Source organism: Chroicocephalus ridibundus, chromosome 1, assembly GCF_963924245.1.
Source record: "Chroicocephalus ridibundus chromosome 1, bChrRid1.1, whole genome shotgun sequence".
Classification (NCBI taxonomy): Eukaryota; Metazoa; Chordata; class Aves; order Charadriiformes; family Laridae; genus Chroicocephalus; species Chroicocephalus ridibundus.
Genome location: NC_086284.1, coordinates 152,407,445 through 152,431,982, shown reverse-complemented (window position 1 = coordinate 152,431,982; position 24,538 = coordinate 152,407,445). Strand labels below are relative to the sequence as shown.

The 24,538-nt window shown below is 43.2% G+C and overlaps 1 protein-coding gene across 1 annotated transcript; it reads left to right on the top strand.

Moving 5' to 3' along the window:
- The first annotated feature begins 419 nt into the window (after positions 1 to 419).
- IL17RA (interleukin 17 receptor A) lies at positions 420 to 24,245 on the top strand. The gene is made up of 13 exons (XM_063359389.1): positions 420 to 666; positions 9,134 to 9,158; positions 12,037 to 12,183; positions 13,420 to 13,544; positions 14,608 to 14,734; positions 17,290 to 17,337; positions 17,433 to 17,590; positions 18,850 to 18,927; positions 19,361 to 19,436; positions 19,521 to 19,535; positions 20,394 to 20,495; positions 21,582 to 21,623; positions 22,217 to 24,245. Exons 1-13 carry the CDS (start codon positions 535 to 537, stop codon positions 23,722 to 23,724), a joined length of 2,583 nt encoding a protein of 860 aa, XP_063215459.1. The 5' UTR covers positions 420 to 534; the 3' UTR covers positions 23,725 to 24,245.
- Positions 24,246 to 24,538: the final 293 nt, after the last annotated feature.

Genomic DNA, 24,538 nt, shown 5'->3' with positions numbered 1-24,538 from the left:
CGAGAGGAAAAATACAGCACACGCCTATAACGCTTTTTACTGGGCAGCTGCAGACCGCTGCTGATGTCAGGTTTTAATTCGGAGGGTATTCACCCGAAGCTGGAGGCGCGCACCGGCGAGGACGAGCGCGCAGACCTCGGGAACCCTTCCGTTTAACTGTGAAGGCGAAGACAAACCCCGGGTAAAACCAGGCGTGGCTCCTTGGCCCCGACCTCTACCCACAGGGCTGCCTCCGGCGGGGCCGCACCCCCCGTCAGGATTACACCCGGGGCCCGCAGCAACCCAAAGCGGGGCCGGGGAGGGCGGCGCGGCGCGGCGCGGCGCGGCCCGGCCCTCTCCTGTCCTCACGACCGCGGCCTCCCGGGCGGACCAACCGCCCCAACGGCCGCTTGCGGCGGGCGGGCTCCCGGGGCGGGGGCGCGGCCCCGCCCCCCGCAGGCCCCGCCCCCGCGGCGGCCCCTCCTCAGGTGAGGGCCGGCTCCGCCCCGCGCCCAGGTCGAAGCCCGGAAGCCCCGAGGCCCTAGTGACGGGGCTATGGCGGGCGCGGGGCCGCGGCGGCTGCCCCTTCCACTCCTCTTCCTCGTCGTCTTCCCCCGTATCCCGCCTGCCGGCGCGGCCCTGCGGCTGCTGCTGAGCGCCGCGCCGCCCTTCACCTGCTCCCAGCCGGTAAGCTTCGGCGGGGTTGGGGGCGCCGGGAGCTCGGAAGCGCCGGCAGGCGGGCGGCGGGGCCGGGCAGGCAACGGGCACGGGGCCGGTGGCGTCCCCGTCGCCTCCGCAGCGGGCCGGCGAGGTGGGGGGTTTCCCGCTTCCTGCGCTGTCTCGCGCCGCCAACAGCCGCTAACCGCCGGTGTGCTGGGGGTGGGGGGTCCCACGGGGACAAGGAGGCGGGTGGGCCGGGAAGGTGGCGCGAGAGAGCGGCTCCCCCGCCGGAGAGGGGTTCGGGGGTCAGGGCGGTCTCGCTCGCCCGGGAAGGGGCTTGTTGGGCTCGGGGCGCGGTGCCCCCCGGGCCTAGACCCGGGCCCAGACCCGGGCCCGTCCCGCTCCCTCCCGAGCGGGGCGCAGCGAGTGGCTCTGGGGCCCCAGCCCTGGCCCCGCGTCCGCAGGCGGCCCCGGCGGGCAAAGCCTGGGGAGGGGAGCGGAGCTCTCCCTGGCGGGGCGAAGCGGGGGGAACTGCCCGTCACAGCGGACGGGACCCCCGTCGAGCTGCCGCGGTTGACAGCGGGTGCCCTTGGCCCATCCGAGGTCGGTGGCCGTTACGGTCCCGCTGCAGACCTCACCCTTGCTGTGTTGCTCGGTTGAGGACCGGTACTTAGTTTTTGTAGGGGTTTGCGGGGTGGGGTTGGTTGTAGTTGGTGTGGGCAGTGCGTGTCACAGCAACTGCGTGGAGCGCACAACTGCATTAACTTAACGTTAAAGGTTAGGATTATAAATACCACAGAATTAGGCTGGCTATGTGATGGCTGCCAGGAAGTGCCTGTCGCTAACATCTGTGAGGGGACGTGGCTGGGGCTGAGATTTGCTAAAACTGCCTGAAGTTACTGAGCAGGATGTGAGTCTTTGCTAATAGCTGAGGTTGCCTAATATCCTAAATGTTTTAACCTGTTCCTTGCAGCTGAGGGGTTTTTAGGAGGAAGTAGGGAATCTCTGCTGAAGGAGTAAGGTAAACAAACATTATATATGTACTTGAAATTTTGAAAAGGCAGATTTTGTCTGCTTTTTCTCCCTGTGAAACCAGACAGAGAGGATACAGATGGAGAAGTGCAGATGTGGTGTCTGTGTAAAAAGTGAACTAACTGAACTGAGCTAACTTTGGCAGCCCAAACTATGAACTCCTGTCTAGTCTGTCTCTCTCTGGGGTTTTTTGGGGTTTGTTTTGATTTGGGTTTTTTTTGTTCTAAAATGCATGTAAAGAGTGTGTAGGAGGGGGAAGAGATCTGGTTTTGCTTTTTGTTTCTGTTAACAGTAGCAGTGCATGCATAAACAGGATAATGGGCAGCTATCTTCTATACTAGAAAGTTTTGTATGCCATGATGCACTCTCAGCAGCCTAGAGAAGAAAGCGATGTAGCTGTAGATATACGTAAATCAAAATGTGTCCTTTGGGATGAAAGCTTCTATAATCTTTTCCTGCACACATTTCCTATTCTTTGCCTATTTTGCACCCTTTCCTAATGTTTGACCATATGCTTACCCCTGGTTTACCCAACCCCTGCCCTGCTGCCTTCACTCCTATTTAAAAATACCCCAAGAAAACAGTCCACTTTTGCAGTTTTGGTTGAGGCTGGGCATTGTTAGAAATTGGGAGTTAGAAAATGCAAAATCTTAGCAAAGGAGAAAGAATACATTACAATATTGCTTAGGCATCTAACATAACCATGGATATCCCAAACATTGTTAGTCACGCAGACCTTGAGAGTAATACATTATAGAGTTTCTCTGAGTTCTTGGATGCATGGGCTTTGACTGACTTTGTCTTCCTGGCTGTAGCTCTTTTTTTAGGGAACATGAACCACAGTAGCCTGGTGAGGAGTTCATTAGTACATCACCAGCTTTCACTGAGGAAACGCATTGCCCCACCCTCTGGGTGTTCTCATAGATCAGTGAATATGTAAACCTGCTACTTGAGCCTTTTCTTTCAATAAGCTGTTTTCTAAAATGCAGGTAGGCTTAAGAAAAATAAGTTGGCTTAAGCCCTTGAGAGGCCTCTTTAGAAGCAGTTGTGAAGCTGCTGACACACATAGGAAAAAGTACCATCAACTGAAGTTATGACAGTTGAAAACAGTTTCCCCTTCCCTTTCTGTCAGTTGCAGTGTTTTCAGAGGGTGATTCATTAACCCTTCCAATGAGTGAGTGCGGTGTGGTTCAGAAGGGAAGCTGTTGCTGAGCAGGGTTGGTGAGACCTACTTCCTTTTTGTAACCCACTATACTCACGCTGCTGTTGCTAAACTTCAGAGTAGGTCAGGGCGAGCAGCAGCGTTTCTTTCCGCAAAACTCTCGTGGCAGAGGCTGTTTTGGAGACGGAGTGGTGGAGGGAAAGTGTCATATCAGTATCGGTAGCCACCTGTAAATTGTGAAAGTAAAACTAAATGCTCGTTTAACAGCTCATATCATTAAAATGCCAACAAATGCATTTAATGGGTCTTATTCACCACCACTCCATCAGACCTGCTCAGCTGTAAGGCTGAATAGCATGGCTGCAAATCCAGTTCCTTCTAGTAACTATTACTTGCATATGTCATCTGGAGGGAGGTGGGGTTCAGTTATTTTCTATGCACAGGGGGAAAACATCCCACAGCTTAAATACCCATCAGGTTGTTCACGTCAAGTGTTTAATCGTTGTGTACAGTCATTGGGCTGTAACTGTTTCACGACATGGCATGCCTCATGTCCTGGAGGAATGCAGTGTTTATAACTCCACCATCTTTAAGAGGCTGGGTAGGTGTACGCAGTTTGCTCTCTGAAATCCATCTTGCCAGCTTGATGGATAGTTCACTAAAAGTCTCTGGAGAAAAATTGATGCAACATCTCTCACGAAGATGAATGATGGTGGTGCACGTGAGGAAGACTCTTGCTGGTCCTCCTTTACAAATGTGTTCATTTTGCCTTTGCTGTTGACCAACTTCTCTCATTCCCCTCTGTGGCATCTTTTTGCTATGCAGGATGTTACCATAAACTGTGGTCACACTTAGTGCTGCTAAAATATTTCTGCGCCTCTTGGCACAAAAAGGATTAGTGATCAAAACTACCAAGCATCAATATAGAAAGCGTTAGTGATCAAAACTACCAAAATATGATAAAACTTTAAAACTTATTTTTGTGGGAAAGCATCAATTTTTGTGTTTGGATTTGATTTTGCTGAGAATTTATATGAAGGCATGAGAAAAAACTTAGAAACTATAGAGAAACATGCTTAAAAAATAAAAACAATTTTGTAGAAGATAGTTGTTTCCTACCAGCCTTAAACAAATAATCTTTCAGCAGTTATCCCTGTAACATGTTCATGTCTGATTGATCTCTGCTGCTTTTAACTGAGGACTCAGGAAAGGGAAACTGCAGTGAACTTCAAATTGGCCAGGCCTCAGAAGATATGTAGAATGGCTCATAGGTGAGAGGCAGATCTTGGGAAGCTGGAGTCCTTCCTGTTCAGCAGCCACTCTTTAAAGGAAAACTGGACATTTGCCCAGCTCATGGCAATTTCTTGCAAGTTACGACAGCATCCTGCTGGGAAATCTTGGTCTCCTGTTAATTTAATTGAATCGTTATAACATGGTGCTGTTAATCAGTTTCACATTTCTTTCAGATTCATGTGATTCTCCATGACATATGGTCTGTTCTTTTTTGATGTGAAAAGCAAGAAAAATCTTGGAAAAGAGAGTGAAAGAAAAGGTTGCTTAGCTCTCTGTGAAAATATGGCAAGTAAACATGAAGAGTTGGCTGTGCTTGTCCTCTTCTGCTGATAATAGGTTCGGGCATCACCTCATGATTGTCTTGTTCCCATGTTTATGCCTCTCGTGTTTGTAGCTTTGCTTGTTGGGCCTGCAAGGCAATAGGAAGCTGATGAAAAGAGGACATCTCAATTTAAGATCCTTCTATAAAAACATGCAGAGCGTGTTGCCTGGTTGTGGACTCCATTTCAGCTTTTCTGCAGAGCTCTTCATTTTTGTTTTTTTTCTCCTCCCATTTGTTTGCTTGTCTGTTGTGTGCAGACATCTCAATTCTGTCAATGCTTCTTACATGCTTCTAGCTTTATGTGGGTGAGCAGAAACAATCATTGCTGAATTTTGTTTCTGTTGTATCATCTAAATTTGTGCTTGCTCAAGTAGGGAAAGGAGGTTGAGTACTTCTGACCACAGCTTTGTTAATGCACTCTGAATGAGCCAATGCATCAGATAAGGTTTTGGGTTTGTTGAACATTTACAAGAGAAAACCAGCAAGTATTCCCCTTAGTGCTAAGGAGGTAGCCAGTGCAAATCTGGAAGTAGTTGGCTTATTTTACTGCAAAACCAACTTGTCTTTTTATTTAATTGCTTCCTGACTTTTGGATGTCATTCTCTGGAGTTACACTTTCTTGGTATAAAAATGTGCCTTCAGCTGCAGCCTAGTCCAGTTCACCTGGGCAATATCCAAAAAGGAGATGAGGGTTTTCATGGAGACTGCTTTCTATGTATCCTTTGGGGTTGTTATGTCTCTGCCTGCATTGTGGTGTTATCTTTGCTTCCTTATGCCCATAGCGAGGACTTCCTGTCTGGATGAATTGTTCTGGGCATCTTGGCCTCTACATTTGTCCCCTGTAGCACTTTGGGGACTGGGAAGGGAGTGGACCAACAACTGGGTTGGTACAGGCTGCCATGTGGTGGGAGAATCCTTCCCCGCCCTCTTGTGGTAAACCTGCTAAATTCTTGATTAACTGGTGTCAGCTTAAAACACTCCAACATAGTCAGCTACACATAAAATAGTGTTACTGGCGCAGCAGGTAAACAGGCTAGTGTGTGGTAGGAAGAAAACATATGTAGGTAGTCCCTTGGAAATCCTGAGTAGGGTTGGGTAACAGTGACACAGTAGAAAAACTATTGTTTGTCCCCACAGAAACCCAGTGTTGACAGATAAGAGATATCTTAATTGTCAAGTTTCAGATCTTAATCGTCATCAACTGACTGATGGTTCCTGATTAAGCTCTCAGCTTTTTAAGAATGTCAGGAAGGGCACGGCCTCATCAATGCTGGGAACATCATTGTGAACACTTTTACCTGTGACAATAGACCTGGAGGAGGAGAGAATCCATTTATCAGCTGTGCTAGTTCAATATTCATATTGACCATAAAACAAAAAAAAGGGGAAATGCGGCACTTCCTCATTTAACTATGTCTTATCTGCTAATAAAGAGAAACACCAGCACTCAAATAAAAGCAAATGTTGCTGCCCTTCAGGCAAATAATGCCTTATAGTTTATATAAGGGCTTTATCATGATGCAATTTACAATAATTGCTGATAACTGCAACAGCACAAGGACAAAATGACTGAATAGTAAGTAATAGAAGTCATTAGATTATAAGCAAAAACCCATAGTTAGTAGCCAGTTATTTTTGTTGCCTGTTGTGGGTTCACCCCAGCTGGCAGTTCAGCCCCACACAGCTGCTCACTGTCTCCCCCCAGTGGGATGGGGAGAGAATTGGAAAGGCAAAAGCAAGCAAACTTGTGAATTGAGGTAAGGACAGTTAAATAAGTAAAGCAAAAGCTGTCTATGCAAACAAAGTGAAATAAGGAATTGATTTCCATCGGTAGGCAGATATTGGCCGTCCCCAGCTAAGCAGGGCTTCATCACATGTAACAGTTACTTGGCAAGACACCCTAACTCCAAACATCCCCCCCTTCCTCCTCCTCCCCCCAGCTTTAGTTGCTGAGCACAGCATCATGTGGTCTGGGGTATCCCTTTAGTCAGTTGGGGTCAGCTGTCCCAGCTGTGCCCCCTCCCACATTCTTGTGCACCCCCAGCCTGTCTGCTTGGGGTGAGCAGTCTAAGGAACATAAAAGGCCTGGATGCCCTGTAAGCACTGTTCAGTAATAACTAAAACATCCCTGTGTTATCAACACTGTTTTGGTCACAAATCCCAAACAGAGCACCACACCAGCTGCTGTGAAGAAAATTAACTCCATTGGAGCCAAAATCACCGCACCTGTTCATGCAAGGGGCACTGTCTGCTTAAATAATTAACCTAAGAAAGTGTGATTAAACATTTGAAGTGTTGGGAGTAAATTTTTTTTGTAGCTTAGTCTGCTTTTCCATACTGGTAGTTACAACTTATATTTTTCTCTTTTTCAGTGACTGCAGTTTAGCTAGTTTTGGTTTGATTTAGTGGGCATCTGCTTGCTTGCTTTCTAGGTTTTTCCATTATCAGAGGATTTAAGTTGCAGATGCTACATGGGAGTCTTCCAGGGGAGGGGTGGGAGAAGGAAACCTGATTTAGGAGGTACAAAGGTGCAATAACACTTCTATTTTAACTAGACCTGTAACCAGTTTTTCTTAAGTCAGACAGGATCTAAATACATGATGGAGGATTTTTCTGTTCACTTGTCTGCAACAATTAGATGCAGTATAATTGTGAAAGTACAGTTCAGACTAAATTGCATTTATATGCAAATTGATCATTTTGGTTCCCCTAGTTATGCCTGGTTTGACCTTTTGAGCACAGCAAAACAAAGTACCTCTTACATGGTGCTACACTTTGACATTAAGTTCATAGATTTATTTTGCTCTTGGTTATGTTAGAGCTCTTCTGCCTCATGCAGGGTGCTGCTACACAGCTTTTAGGGACTTTTGTCCCAAGACTCTCCCCTCTGGCAAGACCCAGTTTGGGTGTTTCCAGAGTTGTTAGTGCTGCAACTTAGAAGTGAGGCTGGGGATCTGACAGTGAGTTGAAAACTTCACGAAGATCTAGAGCGAAGATAAGGGAGAAGGCGGGTGGTTTCTGCAGGTGAGGAAGAAAGGAAGAGAACAGAGTGAGAGAATAGCAAGCAAAGGATAAGTGTGTGACTGTTTATCCCTCTTCCCTTCTCGTTTATAAAAGAAACCTTCATTAGTAGTGCAATCAGAATATTTGTTCTCCCTCGGGGATGTTGCCTCCTAACTTAGTGCAGCAAAGATGATTTCATTTTGAAAAATACCACGTTGCTACCTGGCTGGTAGGAAAATATTTTTTTTTACCAAAGTTCACAACTTGCCTCCCTTCTTTCCCTTGAGTCAGTTTCAGGCTGTAGCCAGGTTCCCATGTGGTCGGTCACAGCTCAGGCCACAGCGCTGGGATGTAAGGGAAGGGAGGTTTAGGGCTGCATCTCTACCAGTGATGGGGTCTAATGCCAACTTAGTGTCTGTGAAACTTTACCTTTCCATGCCATGCTGGAGGGCATGTTCACTACTGAAAAGGCGCAGCTGGCTTTTTCAAGCATCCATCCCTGAAAACATAAATACAACCTTGGATAGCTATGGCTACACCACTTTAATAAGCGAAGCCCCAAATACACTTGGAGTTGATACTAAGAAGTTGCAGAGAGGTTAAAACCCTGCTGCCTTGCCTCCTCCACTGGAATGAATTATATTGTGGCAACAGTTGACAATAATATCCAACTGTATATGTCTAGGCATAGGAAATGAGTAGGAAGAAACCTAGCCCTCATCTTCATTTACTAAGTCAGTGAAAACTTCAGACTTCCTTATCACTAGGACTTTGCCTCACATTAACCAAGCAAGGTTACATCCTTTCTCCTGGTGTCCACAGGGTCTTCCAGTGTAAATTAAAACAGACAGAGCCCACATAACTTCTGGTTGCTGCTTTATGTTCAGGACATCTTTATCCTTAATACGAGAGAGTCTAATTCTGATTTATTTTTTTTTTTCCTTAGTGGATTGTATCTCAAATAGATTTCCAGAAAGTAAAATCACCATATCCTACTTACAAGCCTGGCACTTACTAAATGTTGTCTTTTCCCTTCCCTGCTTCTTACAAGGCACCAGGAAAAAGATCAGCCATAACTGATGCAGTGTTTCTGTTCAGGCAATACAGGACTGTTCAGAGTGTGGTTGTGTAGTGGTTTTGAACCCAAACGTAAGATGAAGGGGATGCCCTGCAGCAGGCAGTACGTAACCCAGTACTTCAATGGCAAGCCTAGCTGCAGAGAGCTCATGCTTCCAGTCAGATGGACTTAGACCTTGCAAGCATTACCAGCAAGATCAGGGCTGGGTAGCAGTAATTTAAAGCAATGGTGGTCAAAACCCATACCCATCTGCTTCAAGCATTATTTCATGTCACACTGGTTTCTATTGTCACAGTCCTGGATTTTGGAAAGTTTTTACTATCATCATCTTGCGTTTTTTCCTCTCTTGAATTTCTTCCCATTTTACAACTACTACTGTCACACATACAGTTCAGGTGTGTGCAGGTTTCATGCCCTCTGTCCTTTGATGTTCTGATTAACAACAGAGCAGTGTTTCCTGATGGCTCATTCTTCCAGTTTGTATGCGTCGCTATTCACTGAATTGGGTTTTTTCCTGCCCCTCTCCTGACACCAAACAGAAGCAAATTACTGTCAATCCAGTTTCTATTATGAGATTAATATTCTTGTTTCTTTCCCCCCACAGGATTTAAACTGCCTTGTAAGAAATAGTAAGTAATTTTTTTCTTCATTGCTGTTTTCTCATCAGACCATGTGTTTTGTTTGTTTTGGTTTTTTTTAAACTGGGTTCATACAGGAAGTTTTTCCTGCTAGAGATGTAAAGTGAAGCACTGCTATCATGCCTTCCTTTGGGAGTTTTTGGTTTGATCCATAATCAGCTCCAGCTAAAAGAGGAATGGGAAGTTAAGTCTTTTTCAGGATAGAGTTTGGGGGTGGGTGGAACACAACCCAACTTGTTTGGTCTCTATTTAAAGCTGGGGCAGTCAATTTTTAAAGACATGGGAATGTTAGAACAAGTTTGTCAGTAAATGTTCTTTACAAGCTGTTATATATATTATAGCACTTGATGAAAAATTAATGTATCGACTAGAATAAAAAGGGGGTGTAAAGGGGAGCAGCTGAGAGGAATTAATGTAAATTATTTGGCATAAAGTTGAATGAATTAACTCAGTCTTAAAGGTCTTTTCTAACATAAGTGATTCTATGATTATATGAATTGGAAAAGGAAATTAGAGTTACCGTAAGTCCCATTGAAGAACTATATTGACCATATCAGGTGTAAGGGGTCAAGTCTTAGCAATGGCACACATCTGAAACACTTTAGTATAATTATGGGAAATCTTCTTAAAAGAAGAATATTCCTCATTTGTCCATTTAGTACATGGAGGTGTCTGGACGGTGCTGCAGAACTCCTTGGCCTTGCTTTGCGGTCATCGTTCTAAGCAGGCTCACTTCTGCCTCAGTGCCCAACCCTGCCTCCTACTGGCACAAGTATTTTTGCAGCTATGCTTGGCATGCCAGATCAGGGAGACAACTATACTGAAAATAACCAGATTTTAAACTTTTTTGGCAGGAGAGGGATTGGGTGGGATTGGATTGAATCGTATTTCCCACTGGCAGATGGCCATCAGAATACAGCTTGACAACATGGCTAAGCCAAACTGCAGCTTCACCATTAAAATACTGCCTTATTTGAATATTTGGTTTAAATTCTGCCTTACGGTTCTTGTTATGTTTTTTCTGCACTGGGGGAAGGATATTAAAGGTACTTTAAGCTTATCAATTTTTCTATAGATATTTTTTGGTAGAATGAGCATTTGAAGATTGCCTGGTTACTTCCTAAGCCTAAAACCATGCTGTTACAAGTAGGGATAGTGCCCACTTTCCACTGTTCCCATCACTGACCCAGCAAAAAAGACTGCAAGTGTACTCTGGGGGGGCCTGACCACGCATTGTCTAATGGCAAATTGATGGGGAAAGGCGCTGCTCCCACTTATGTCCCTGCAAGCGGACAGTTGAGCGCTCCCACTCCTTCCCCCGGGAAGTGCCAATGGCAGTGGACCTGCAGGTGGAGGATCTGCTTTGAGCTCTGCTTGACAGACTGGCCCACCAAGGAAATGAGGGAAATCTTTGTTTGGTAGGTCGTTTTTATGAACCAAATCGTTACCCAGCCCTGTGATTGTTTGAACTGGTGCAAGGGAATAAGCGGAAAATGTAGCCAAGAGAGCAGCCTTTCATTAGCAGCATGGATTTCTACCAGCTGAAACTGGTAGCAAAACATGTTTTGCTTTTGAGGAATTCGACCTACAAATTTATTCTCTTGCTCTTCATTGTTCTCTTTTCAATATTAGTCCTTTACTGTGGATGCAACAAGTACCTAAAGAGTATCATACCGATCTCTGCAAAGCCTGTATAATCATTTTACTTCTTTTTTTTCCTTCTTTTTTGATATATTCAGTGATCACACTAGTCTAGTCGTAGATTTCATGACACAGCTCCTGTTCAGTAGTTTTTCTGATAGTTTTTCAGCAGTGCTGTTATAAATAAATACACTATAAATAAATGAGTATAAATTCTCATTAGGTAAATATGGCCTACACTACATGTGCTTAGATATGTATTGCAGTATGTCAAGAAGTGTTTTGTCTGAATGGGTCCAATATACAAAGTGACTCAGATTTATTTTTCTTGACAGTTCTACCTTCCCCTCCACCCAGGTCTGACAGTTATCATATGCTCTATCATCAGTTATTTTATATTTGCTTCTCAATTGTTGATATTTTTTTGAAAAATGCATAGCATTGGGCCTGTTCTCACCCCCACGGAGCTATTTAAAACATTCAAGCAGTGATGATTTCCCACTTGCAACTCCTCCTTGATTTGTCAGCCTGGTTTTTTCCTGTGTTTGTGCTTCACTGATATTCAGCAGAGCTATTTTTAATATGCTCTGATAAGTCAGATGTCTTACAAATGTCTAAGTCTGTCTAATGCCTGTCATACCTGATTTCATTTCTGATGAGATTACAGGACCAGTTTTCCCTAACACTGTATTGACCAGCATAAATTATTTTTCTGTCCAGAGAGCTCATTAATTTAGGAAAGGCATAACAAGCAGTTGTTGGAAGCTAAATTCAGATGTATATTCAAATTAGAAGTATGGTGGTTTTTAAACAGAAAGTAATTAACTATTGGAACAATTTCCCTGGGTATCTGATAGACTGCTTATCATTGGAAAGCTGGAAATTAGTACTAGTCTTCTAACATAGGTTTGTTTCAGCGGCAAGGATATGGACTTGCTGCAGGAGATATTGAGTAAACTTACTGTTTAGCCAGACTACATTGATTGTGATAATTACTAATGGATTTTAAGGAAAAGAGGAAGTGTAAGTTACTAGAATGAGTGAGCTCAGAATATTACAGGCAATTTATAAATTACTTGCCTGTGAAAACTGCCTTTCTGAACTGTGAAGCAGTCTGTCACCTCGTTCTGCCCTCTGAGTAACCCTGACACGAGATGCAGACCATAATTGCAATTAAGCAGAGTTTCCTTGGCCCCACTCTTAATGGTGATTTTCCTTTGCTGGACAGGTACCTCCATGGAGGCGAGCTGGCTGCACGTTCCCATGTGGACTCCTTCTGCTCCAAGCAGTCTTAACGTCTCTTCTGACATTTTTCGTCAGATGGATGGAAAACTGCTCCCCGTGCTTCGGATAGAATGGAAAGCGGCTGCTGATGGTAAGTGGTGGTTGTTAAATGTGAATGTGGAGCAGAGGAATTAGGTGTGATCTGGTAAGGGTAGCGGGGAGCATTATGACTTGAAGTCTTTCACTGATCTAGTCATGAAAGCAGACCTTTGAAATTTAGGGGTTTGGCTGCTTTGTTTTGTTTGTTTTGGGGGATGTTTTTTGATTTTTCTGGGTGACTGAACTGGGGCTCTGTGGGTGCTGGGTATTCAAGAGTTTAAAATGTTTCCACTAGTATGGGATAATGACATTTAAAATGAGAAAAGCAGATAAAAATGGAGTCAAGTGGCCGACACCTTTACCACGGTAGTGAGGGGAGAAGGGAGGTTCGTACTGCAAGCATTGCGTTTACAAGGCATAGTAATGACTGCAGCAGTCTCACACAAGGGAATTACATCTATGAACTGAACAAATTAGTATTAATTTGAGAGAGCACAAATAAATTGTGTGCTGTTAACCCAGTGCAAGTTCCTCCCATTTTGGGTAATCTAGTCCTTGTAACTAAGTTTTCTATGTACACTGTCTCTTATTAAAGGAATTATTGTCTCATTGCTGGAGCCTAAATGAGTACCAGTAAGTCAAGTTTTCTCACTCTCCAAATATCTTTGTTTGTATGTGATGTTTCCCTTGCATACTCTTGTCCACGGTTTTGTGATGATTCAGGACAGAATTAAACGCATTCATTTCTTCCTTCTGCAGGGCCTGTGTCTGAGGGCTGCTATTATCACAGTATAGCTATAGTAGTGTAGAAGAAGGTGTGACTCGGGTAACCCAGTCATCTTGTGTAGCTATGTTTATAAACTTTCCCTTTGTGACTCTCTGTACCAAAATAAAAGCATATTTGCTTTGGTGCCCAAACTGCATGAAGCAGCCTTGAGAGGCAGAGCTAAACACATCACTGAACCTGTGGAACTACCGGTCTGGAAGGTAGTTCCAGACTGGTCTGGAAGGTCTGGAAGAGTAAAGTTGCCTTCTACTCTGCCCCTTCATTTGCACAGATGGAGCTCTTGCTATGTAGGACAACCTTTGAGCTGAACATGCTGTTAGTCAACCCTGCGTGCTCACCTTTTCATGACCAGTTATCCTTGTATTGGGATCCCTAGCACTTCAAAGGACTAAAAATGTGACAAGAGTAGGCACAGTGGTAATCTCTGTGGGGGTTGCAACCTCTATGCATAAAGATGACAGGAAAAGGAAGATATCTCTCTCTCTCTACCTGTGCCTGCAGCTAGCATCCAGTATCTCCGAGGGGCAGAACTGGCTGTGATGCAAGTGAACAGCAATCAACAGATCCGTGCCCAGTTTGACTTTCAGAACAACTTGCCACTTCAGGTCCGTCCAGATGGAGGCTGGGTGAGTGCAAAGGGTTCTAAATTACTTTTTCTAGTCCATGGGTTTGTTTCTTCTTTCACTGTCATACAGCAAGGTTATCAAATAAAAAGTGCAGACTGATTAGAAGAGTTGATGAAACAATCAAGATTTTGGGTTTGAGACCTACTGTTGTTTCCAGTTTGTTTTACACTTGTGTGTAACCATATGTAACCTGCTTGCTTACCTTGATTTCTTTCACTCTTACCATCCTTCGGGTTTTAAGAATTGTTGCTCTCAGTGCCTAGCATGTCATTGTTCTGAATGTTGCTTAAAGCAAATAATTGTAGGAGTTTTTGCATTCTGCTTGACAGCCATGACATTATAGTCTTTTTAACTCAACCCCTCCTTTTACTTCCACTTTTCATGTACTCTCTTGCTGTGGAGGAGAGCACCAACCTTAGGGGTGGTCCTTCAGCTCACACTCAGTCTAGGAACCTCCTCAGAAAAATGCTGAGCATCCATAGCTCCCTTTATGAACAACAGAAATCTGGAGTTTGTTGCTTACTGTGCAGAATTTGGCCATAGTTAACTTACCATCTGGAGCCAGTGCCTCTCCCAGAATTTGCACAGCCTTGCTGTTGTGGAAAACTGTAGATTTAAGAAAGTATGTATGGAATGACCAGGTACAGAACTATATATGTATAAGTGCAATTCTGAATACTTAGCACTTGCACAGCACTGCAAGATTCATACTAGACTAAAATGTCAGTCTCAAAATTGTGTATTTTAGCCTAATCTCCTTTTAGTTCAGAATGTAATTTAGTGGAAACGCTACACAGTTGTTTGGCATAAGAATGTTGTATCAGCTCAAAGATCCCAAGAAATAACTGTACTTTTCTCATTCCAAACAGAAGAATTTGGGACAGGCTAAGGGACTTATACATTTAATGCACTTGAGTTCCATTTTTTTTATAATCAAGCTTCAGAAAAAGGGTCATATGGGACAATGGAACACAGTGGAACAGGATGAAATCAGCTGTTAATTTCAGGCCTTCATAGAACAACATTCTCATTTTAAGTCCTTGTGAATGTGTTTTGTTTTCAGTGGAATTTCACTTTTGACCGTTTTGAAGTGGAACCTGGCCAGACTTACCAAGTGACTGTCTACCACCTGCCTAAACTGGGCGTACGTGGAGACCACAATAGCAAGTCCACATCTCTCACAATGCCTGGTAAGAGATGCTCTAGTTCACTTAGGCTTTGAGCTTAGGACTGTGATGTTTTGTAGACCTGTGGGTTGGGTTTTTTCAGACCAGATCCGTGACCTGTGAGCAAGTTTGGCAATAGAGTGGCAGTGTTATAAAAACCTGTTGTTCTTTCTGAATATTGCTGTTCAGAAAGTCCATGGTGCTAGCCTTGCATACTCTTGTGGTGTATATCCAAAACGTGTGCATCACTTTTGCTACAAATCACCATCCTTGTTTCTGGGATCCTGTGTCCAGCAGTTTGTCAAATTTCTCCTTCAAATAAGGTGAATGTAGAAGGACTATTCTGTGAAGGACAATCCCTTTGATTCTGGTTGACTGTAGTTCCTACATGGAAGATATTTCTATAAAAAAAGTTTTGTATGTTCTCTATAAAGCTGGACGAAGCCTTGGACTTCATCCTCTGATTTCGGAGAAACTGTGTCTGTGGCTTGTGAAGAATTCTGCTACAGCTATGGCTAAAGAGAAATTAATAGTTAAGCCTGAAAACTAGTATAGGTGGCCCTCTGAGGGGCTGTCTGAAGGTAAGCTACATCTCATGGATTTTGTTGCCGAAATGTTCCTCAGTGGAGCAGGCACAAAGATATTTCATGTACATGAATGGGCCTGTAGAGCAGTCTTTCATGCTTCTTTTGAAGTTGCCCCTCTGCTTGTGGAAGCTGGAAGTAAAGGCCAGAATTTCCAAATCAGGAGGAGTAAAGTTTGGCTTCTAATATTAACTCTTAGGCATGTGAAACTTGATTTCCAAGGCGCAGTTAGATGTAATTTACTAAGAAACTTGATAGAGCCTAGTCCCTGACCCTTTCTTGTCTATGTGAAAACTTTTCTATAACTAAAAAGAATTCTTTTTATTGTTTTCTGCGAAGATGCTGAGCGTCTTCTTAACTTGCTTATGGTTGTCAACATGACTTTGTAGTTATAAAATGGCAAAGTATGTGGTGTGTTAGTCAATGTGAGCTGGAAAAGGAGAGGTGGGGGGGACTTGATTTTCAGCCATGTTATCCTTTCTTATACCTAGTCACCCTAAGGACTTCCTGGCTTTTATCCTCCACGGCTCTTCAGAAACTTTTAATGTGTTGTGTGAAGCTCAGTCATTGCTGATTAGAGCTTACATGTGAATTACGGTGGCACTGTAAACTTTCCAACTTTGAAAGTTGGAAATTTAAGATAAGCAATGTTCTATTTCAACTGTTTAAGCAGGGAGTTGTTCCTTTTCCTTTATCTAAACCCTGGAGGAGAGACATAGTTTAGGCTGAGACTTGTAAATCCCACGTTGCTAAATGTTGAATATGTAACTTCAGATTTGACTCTGAAGAAAGTCCCAAAGAGCAGGGCCAATCTGCTAAATGAAGTGAAGAGAATAGTAAATGTGGAAGTGTGTTTTGGGATCAGGAAAGATTCCAGCTTCCTAGATTTCCTGGGTCAGATTGCTCTTGGAGGAATCTATTGCTGTGGTGTTCTCATGGTCCAGAGATCAATATGAAGTTTTAATTCCACTATGACCCTCTCTGTACAAGTCTTAGAATCATAGAATCTAGGTTGGAAGGGACCTTTCAGATCGAGTCCAACCATTAACCCAGCACTGCCAAGTTACCACTAAACCATATCCCTCAGCACTACATCTACATGTCTTTTAAATACCCCCAGGGATGGTGATTCAACCACTCCCCTGGACAGCCTGTTCCAATGCTTGATAACACTTTTGGCGAAGAAATTTTTCCTAATATCCAAACTAAACCTCCCCCTGGCACAACTTGAGGCCATTTCCTCTTGTCTTATCACTTGTTACTTGGGAGAAGAGACCGACCCCCACCTCTCTACAACCTCCTTTCAGGCAGTTGTAACGAGTGATAAGGTCTCCCCTCAGCCTCCTTTTCTCCAGGCCGAACAACCCCAGTTTCCTCAGCTGCTCCTCATAAGACTTGTGCTCTAGACCCCTCACCAGCTTTGTTGCCCTTCCCTGGACACGTTCCAGCAGCTCAATGTCTGTCTTGTAGTGAGTGGCCCAAAATTGAACACAGTACTGGAGGTGTGGCCTCAGTGTACAGGGGGACAATCACTTCCCTAGTCCTGCTGGCCACACTATTCCTGATACAAGCTCGAATGCTGTTGGCCTTCTTGGCCACCTGGGCACACTGCTGTTCAGCTGGCAGTCAACCAGCAGCCCCAGGTCCTTTTTTTGCAGGGTGGCTCTCCAGCCACTCTTCCCCAAGCCTGTAGCACTGCATATGGTTGGTGTGCCCCAAGTGCCAGACCTGGCACTTGGCCTTGTTGAACCTCATGCCATTGGCCTCGGCCCATTGATCCAGCCTGTCCATGTCTTACACTAGCAAGGGTTGTCAAATATTACTGTTATAGCAAGTATTGTATGTTTTCAGTCTTTTCATATTAATTGTCTCTTCTGAAAAAAACAAGCCAAGGAGGGTTTGGTTAGGTGGCTGGCTTCTGGTAAGAAAATGGGTGGTTTTTTCCTAAATGGAAGTACAATGTTTCTGACTAGTCACTGATGATCTTTCTTGCAGACTGCAGGGAGACTCTGATGAAAAGAACCATCCCGTGTATAAAGACAGGTAAATTTTTTTCTGTTTGAGTCATGTAGACATGGGTGCTCTGTTGAAATATTTCTGGCAGTTGAGAAACTTGGGAATATCTGCACTATTTCCAGGCAGCTTGTGGGACCCCAGGATCCAAGGTAAAAGTCTAGATGATACAACTCTGCTTGTGAGCTTTAACCCATGGATGGAGGCAGCCCGATATCAGATTCATGTGTCCAGTTTCCTGAATGAGAAGAAGTGTAAAATGATCACACATGATTTCACTGAGGTAATTACCTTCCTAAATGATACCCTCTGTGGTAATTTGGACAAACATTTCTTTTAATGGTTGCTAAACAAGGACTTGGAGCCATGATGTAGGAGATACAACAAATGCACTTGAACAGCAGTTTTCAAGGAGTCATTTTCACAGATTTTTAATTGCTTTTGGAAAGATTAATTTTATTTCAAGAATTTGGTGGATAAAAGATCAAAAAAAGGTTTTATCATGGAGCAGTCTGTAAAAAAACATCTGCAAAGAAAAATGAAATTTGATATTTGATTATCTGGGCTTTATTACCTTTGTCAAGCCAATGCCTGGGGGATAAGACTAAATAAATCAACCAAAATTGAGGTGCAAAGTTTCAATAAATCATTGAAGTAAGTTATCAAATGTGATGGTGGGGGGGTTAATTAAATTTTTTTTATCACAAATGAGCAGTTTTGTAACAGCTGTCTCAAACTGAGAATCAGTTCCTCTAGGTCTTACAGTCTGTGCTGTTGAGAAGCTCAAAGTAGATCCAGAATGTCTTCTGACATATTCCTATTCAGGCGTCTGAGGAAGGAGAAATGCTGAATATTTGGTACCAGTCCCCACCCTTCCTTGGGGGAGGGCGGATATATTGGCATTCAGTTTGTTTAATCTTTCTGTTCCTTCCACACTTAAACCGCTTCATGCTGCGTGCACTGATATGTATTAAGTTATTACTGACACAAGTTATTACTGGTACAGCTATGTGCATATTTCCCTGGCAGAGGGGAATATACCTCATTTTGGAGTATGTATCTGCTGAACACTGTAGAGAATATATTTAGACTATCATGATATTGATTGTATACAGCAGGTAACAAGGGCAACTTATTTGTCTGTTCTAGTATCAGAAGCAACAGTGTTGACAGCTGTGTTTAATTAAACAAGGAAGCTTGTTAGTGTTTTCACATTAAATAACTGAAGACATTTACATAGTTAAGAAACTAAGTTTAACACATTTGAAGTTATACAAGGTACATTCTTAATTGTTACTTGTGCAACCTTAGCCTGCTCTCTTAATTGTATTACCACGTCAGTCACGCAGGACACCTGCAGTGACTGTGGCCAGACCATTTGTCTGTTTTGTTTTCTGTGGGCTTCTTGTTCCCAAAAAAAAAAAAAAAAGAAACTTCTGCGTCTTTGGACCACTCCATATTCTTATGTCGACTCCTTTTCTTTTTTTCCATCTTTCATTCCGTTTTCTTTCTTCCCTTATAACTCACACCTGATTTCTGCAGAGTGGACTACAACAGCAAGTGAATGTCACGATCAAAATAGAGAAGAACATAAGAGCTTGCTGCAACTACAAAATACAGGTAGGACCTCACTGTTGTCCCTTCCTTCACCAATAAGACAATGAGCAGCTTCAGAATGTTATGGTTTTTTGTATGGTGTTTTATTCTGAGATTGGCAATCCCTAAGTACCTGTATTAGGGAAATAACGGTTGTGGCTGAAAGAATAATTATTTTTTTTATATAGGTATTCTTTGTATACACGGGCTTTTCCTTAGTATAGGGTTGCCAAGTCAGAGGCTATGGAATGGGAATGGCAAGTATGCAACCTCAGGAGCTCACTGCTTTCGTAATAATAATGTAAGAATTTTTGATTAGTCTTGTTTTCTGAAGGGAAATGGGAATTCTGTGTCCCTGTGCTAAAATACAGGGAATGTTGAGGCGGGGGAAAGTAAAGTGGTGAACAAAATTGCTTTTAAGAATAGCTTTTGTTTTCTGACTTTATTTCAACTGCAGATTCAGCCATTCTTTGAGAACTGTGACACAGACTGTGTGAGATACTCTGCTTTCATCCCATGTTCACCAGCTCCAAGTGAGAACTGCTTTTCTGTAAATTAGATTCCCATTGTCTTACAGATGAGAGCTGAATTTTTAATGTAACTCTTGTCTTTTGCAGCTACAGACCCATCAGGTAAGAAGTTCTTCCAATACCCTGAAACATTTTTTGCTGCTCTTTTCCTGTCATATAGAATAACAAATGGTCCTCCCTGGGAATGACCCGATGGGCAGGAAATGTCCCCTTGTAACACTGAGTTCAGAATGAGTTGTGTTAAGAGTTACTTCACCATGATTTATCAAGGCAAGTATTTGTATGCAGTGTGAACCTTAAAGAGCAATTTTTTTAGAGATACTTAACTTGCATAAAATTCTTTGAGAAACAGTTTTGACAAGAAGAGTCTTAATATAAAATACTTTCTGTCACTTTGCTCAGTGTTAAAAAATTTCCATAATATAAAGCAGCTTTTGGAGAGAATAGCTTGCATATATTCATTTTTATGAATGTCAAGATAAATCCTATGCATAATGATTTGACATCTTTTTTTTTGGCTGCAACAACACCTGTAAGGAGCTTGTTTGCCCAAGATTTAAAAGGAAAAAAACACCTGTAGATTAAAAAAAAAAATCACCCAAAATGGTGATTTATTTTTTTTTAAGATAGAGTACATGAACAGGCAGGACATGGGTGGTATGCCTGTCAAAACTGGATAAACACTGCTATTTAGAGGAAGGTTATTGATCTGTGTTTTCAGTGTGCTGCACATATGGTTCTTTGTGGAGCAAGTTTATGGTGTAGAGCATCGTCATGACAGCAGGGATTCATTTTGAGAAGTGACTGTGGTATGTTGTAAGGGGGAAGTGCTGGACTACCCGTGGGTTTTGGCAGAGCGAGGGTCCTTCTTCCTTGGCCCCTGCTGCTCAAGAAATTTCTGTTCTTTGGTAAAACTCTATTGGTGTAAAGCAATGTCTGAGCACTGCTTTTGTACTGCAGGTGATATGATTATATGGCTCTACTGGTGTATCACGGGGATCTGTGTGTTACTGGTGGGATCAGTCATAGCAGGTGTGATTTGTATGACCAAAAAACGAGCAGGTAAGACTCATTCTACCTAGGAAGAAAAGATTTAATGCTAAAACTATATTTTTCCTACTTCTGTACCTATTCCTCTTGCTGTTTTCTTCCTTGCTGTTCTGATGTCTTGCCACTGAGATAAGTGCCTGTGTAAACACCCTCCTCTGTTGCACATCATGGGACTTGTAACATCCTAATACTGTCCACCTAGTTAAGGTAAGCCTTACAGAGGTTATGCTGCCTGATACTCCCATTTTCATAGTGCTTCAGAGATGATGAGGAGGGAAAAGGAACTTCATAGTTCAGCCCTTTGTTTCCTGCAGATTGCTACAGATATCTTTTCCATTTAGTTTTCTCCTGCATTGCATAAGAGTTTTGCAGGACAGAAGCTTCCTGTTTGTCCACACTGTAGTCTTCCCCCTGTCTCGCAAAGTCTCTACAAAATTCATTTATACTATTTTGAGCTTACATAATGTTTTTCAATTAAGACGAAAGAAGAAAAACAGGACATAGAGTTTGACATTGAGCGGGTCAGATAATTAGGTACTTAAGGACTAATTCTGAGTCTTTTGTGCTGCAGCCTTGAGGCAGTTATCACAGAGAAACTGTGCAACTCACTGGGTTGGGTTTTTTAACCTGAGAGGAGTAATCGGAAATCTTTTGGAAAATTTCTTAACATCAAATTTACCTATAAGGTATAGCTAGGGACATTTTAGTTGCTTCTTCAGAGAAGCCTCTTAAGGAAAAGCTATCTTTAAAAAAGCTTCCTCTCCTTAAGGAGAGATAAACAGAACAATTAAGGGCTTTCTACTTCTTGAGGCTGGCCAGATCTGGGGAAGGTGGAGAAAATCACTTTTGAGTGCATTTTTTTTCTCCTCTCAAAGGAAAAATGTAGTGAAGTACATAGCAAAGTGAGCTGTAGAAGAGTCTTTATTCATTTAGTATATTTTCTTATTAGGCTTTTCACTTCCCATCACTTTATCCCTGCACAGTTAAAGATATTTTTTTTTTTTTTTTGGAACCTAATCTTTGGAAGGTGGTGTTGTTTGAAGGGTTTAATTTTATTTCATGTTTTCAGGACTGACAGTGACTTTCTCTCTCTTCCAGGACACAGGCGAGGGAAATGCAACCACAATGATTTGCAGACTGGTAAGATGTCCTGCCTGTGCTTTATCAGGCATATGTAATGCATTCTGGAGGTCTCACATGTTTGTCCAGAAAGGGCTCTCATAGGCTCTACTACTCTATAAGTGCTTCTCAAACCCAAAAGGTAGCCTTAGGATCTTCCTGGTTAGCTAAAATAAACTTCGAATTTGGAATGCCGTATTTGCCAGATGGGACGTAATTGCTTCGTGAAGGGGTGAGGCTTTTGACCCAGCTGAGGCTGTGCTGGCAAAAGAACCCTTGCTAATCATCTAAGCCATAGCAATAGGGGATTGTTTGGGGGTGCACGCAGCTGTCCGGCAGAGAATATGGCTACATTTGCAAGCCTCTTGAAGCTGGTGTATTACTTTTGTGTGGTGAAATTCCATGAACCATCCAAGCGTTATTATAAATCACAGCTCCACTGTCTGGACTTTCATATTAAATTTCTACAATGAGATGTCTGCATGTGTTGCCAAAATAGCTTCAAAACTTGTAGTTCCTAGAACCGTTTGTTAATACTCTATGTTGATTGCTGCTGGCTTGCACCATTACAATTTCAGGGCTGTGACTGGAATGAATGTTTTTCTGTCTTTCAGGAGCATCATATACTGACCTTCCTCTGCCACCCTTGAAGCCCCGAAAGGTTTGGATTGTGTACTCTGCTGATCACCTGCTGTACGTGGATGTGGTGCTGAAGTTTGCTGAGTTTCTGATGACGGTGTGTGGCACTGCTGTGGCCTTAGATCTGCTAGAAGATCATCAGATCTCAGAGTTAGGGCCATTACCCTGGCTTACTCGACAGAAGAAAGAAATGGAAGACCTATCTTCAAAGATCATCATCTTATGTTCACGGGGCACCCAGGCCAAATGGCAGGCCATGCTTGGGAGTGAGCCTGTGTGTCTCAAGCAAGATCAGCAAAAGCCAACGGGAGACCTGTTCACGCCAGCCTTGAATTTGATCCTGCCAGATTTCAAGAAGCCAGCCTGTTTTGGAATGTATATAGTCTGCTATTTTGAGGGAATAAGTAGTGAGAAAGATATACCTGATCTATTCAATGTCACATCCAGGTACCAACTGATGGACAAGTTTGAGGATATTTATTTTCGGATTCAGGACTTGGAGAAGTTTGAACCTGGGCGCATCCATCGAATCCGGGAAATCACAGCTGAAAACTATATTGATACCCCTAGTGGGAGGAAGTTGAAAGAGGCAGTACAAAAGTTCAAGAACTGGCAGATGGAGCACCCAGACTGGTTTGAGAGTGAAACCATCTGCTTGGATAATGATGAAGAGTTGCAGTCCCTAAATAGAGAGACCCAGGTGGATTCATTGCTAAGTGAACCAGGTGGAATTGTGAAACATCAGCTGCACCTACAGGAGCCTGACCCTGACTGCTGTTATGTCATCAACCTCCACATGCGTGAAGGTGAAAGCGGAGGCTGTAAACTGCAGCCTCAACTTAATCCATGTGGGGATCCAACTTCTCAGACTGTGGTCCTTCCTATGGATGAGGCTCCTCTAGTTCAAGTAGTGGAGCCAGTCTCTTCCATGGAAGATAGAAACATACTTGGTCATCATGTGCTGAGTAATGAGGACTGTATGGAAGGAGTTCCTCTTCTGGAGACAAGCTTTCCATTGAGGAATAATGTCATCCTCCATGATGACTCTGAAGTTTCAGCAATAGATGACCAGAGTCCTGCAAATCTCTCAGGTGAATTGAGACACCATCTGAATGGACTCATGTACTCGTTTTATCAGCAGAGTGTCATTCCTTCAGAGCCATCTCTCTGCCAAGAGGAGGCCGATAAGCAACACCAGTTGGTCTTTGATGACCAATGCAAAGACCAAAGACAGTCAGTGCAGTCAGACCAGGGCTACATCTCTAGATGTTCTCCTCTGCCTCCTGATGACCTTGTGGAGGAGGAGGAAGAAGAGGAGGAGGATCAGGAAAAACAGGTGGTCTTTGATGAACTCTCTCCAGAGGTCTTGAACAGCCTAAAGAGCCTCCAGCAGCAGCTGTTTTTCCAGGACATTCAACGGAGCTCTGATTGGGGGTATCCAGCTGAGGTGATGGACATTGGCCAGTCTTTGGAGGACAGTTAGGCTCTATCTGGGACCTGCTCCATTTGAAATACATGGATGGAAGGTGGTATCATGCGCAATGCTGAAACTGCATTTCCAACCCCATCCTTGTCCTTGTATTATCAATGACTTTACTGGTGGGATCTTCCTGTCTACTCCTAGGAGGCAGGATTGTCCAGCAGACTGGTAACATTTGCTTCCAATCTCTGTGGAGAGAAGCAACGAATGTTAGCCACCCCTGTGAAAGAACAGACGATAGTTCTGTTCTGTGGGGAAATGTATTACATTGAGTCCTCACTGATGGATGGCAGAAAAATTATTGTGGCTCATCTACTTGTGCCTTCAAAGTGCCCTCCAGCTGTACTCCTTCTATTGCACTGGATAAAAGCCATGGACAGGGTTTGGAAAATAGATTTAGATAATGTGGCAAAAATTTGTATTGCTATTTTAATACACATTTTCAATATTTTGCTGTAAATAAATACTGTGTTAAAGATGTGTGCCTTAAACTTCAGCTAGTTTAGGGCTGTCTCTACCTGATACATGTGCCTGGAGGTTTTCTTCTTTTGACGCTCATTCATTCATTTGCAACTGCATTTCCATGGCCATTCAGAAATTAAGTGGAGTAACTGAGCAGAAAGTGGGATAAACTTTTAATTAGGAGTCTCCGTAACTCTCCCTACTGGGAGGTATGTGCTTGAAAACCAGCAACAGGAAGGGGGAAAAGGGATAATGGACCAGAAAAATGGGATTCAGACTGTTTGTACAGTTATAAGAAGAATCTGGGACTGAATACATAATTACTGAATCAGGGGAATCTGGTGTAATCTGTAAT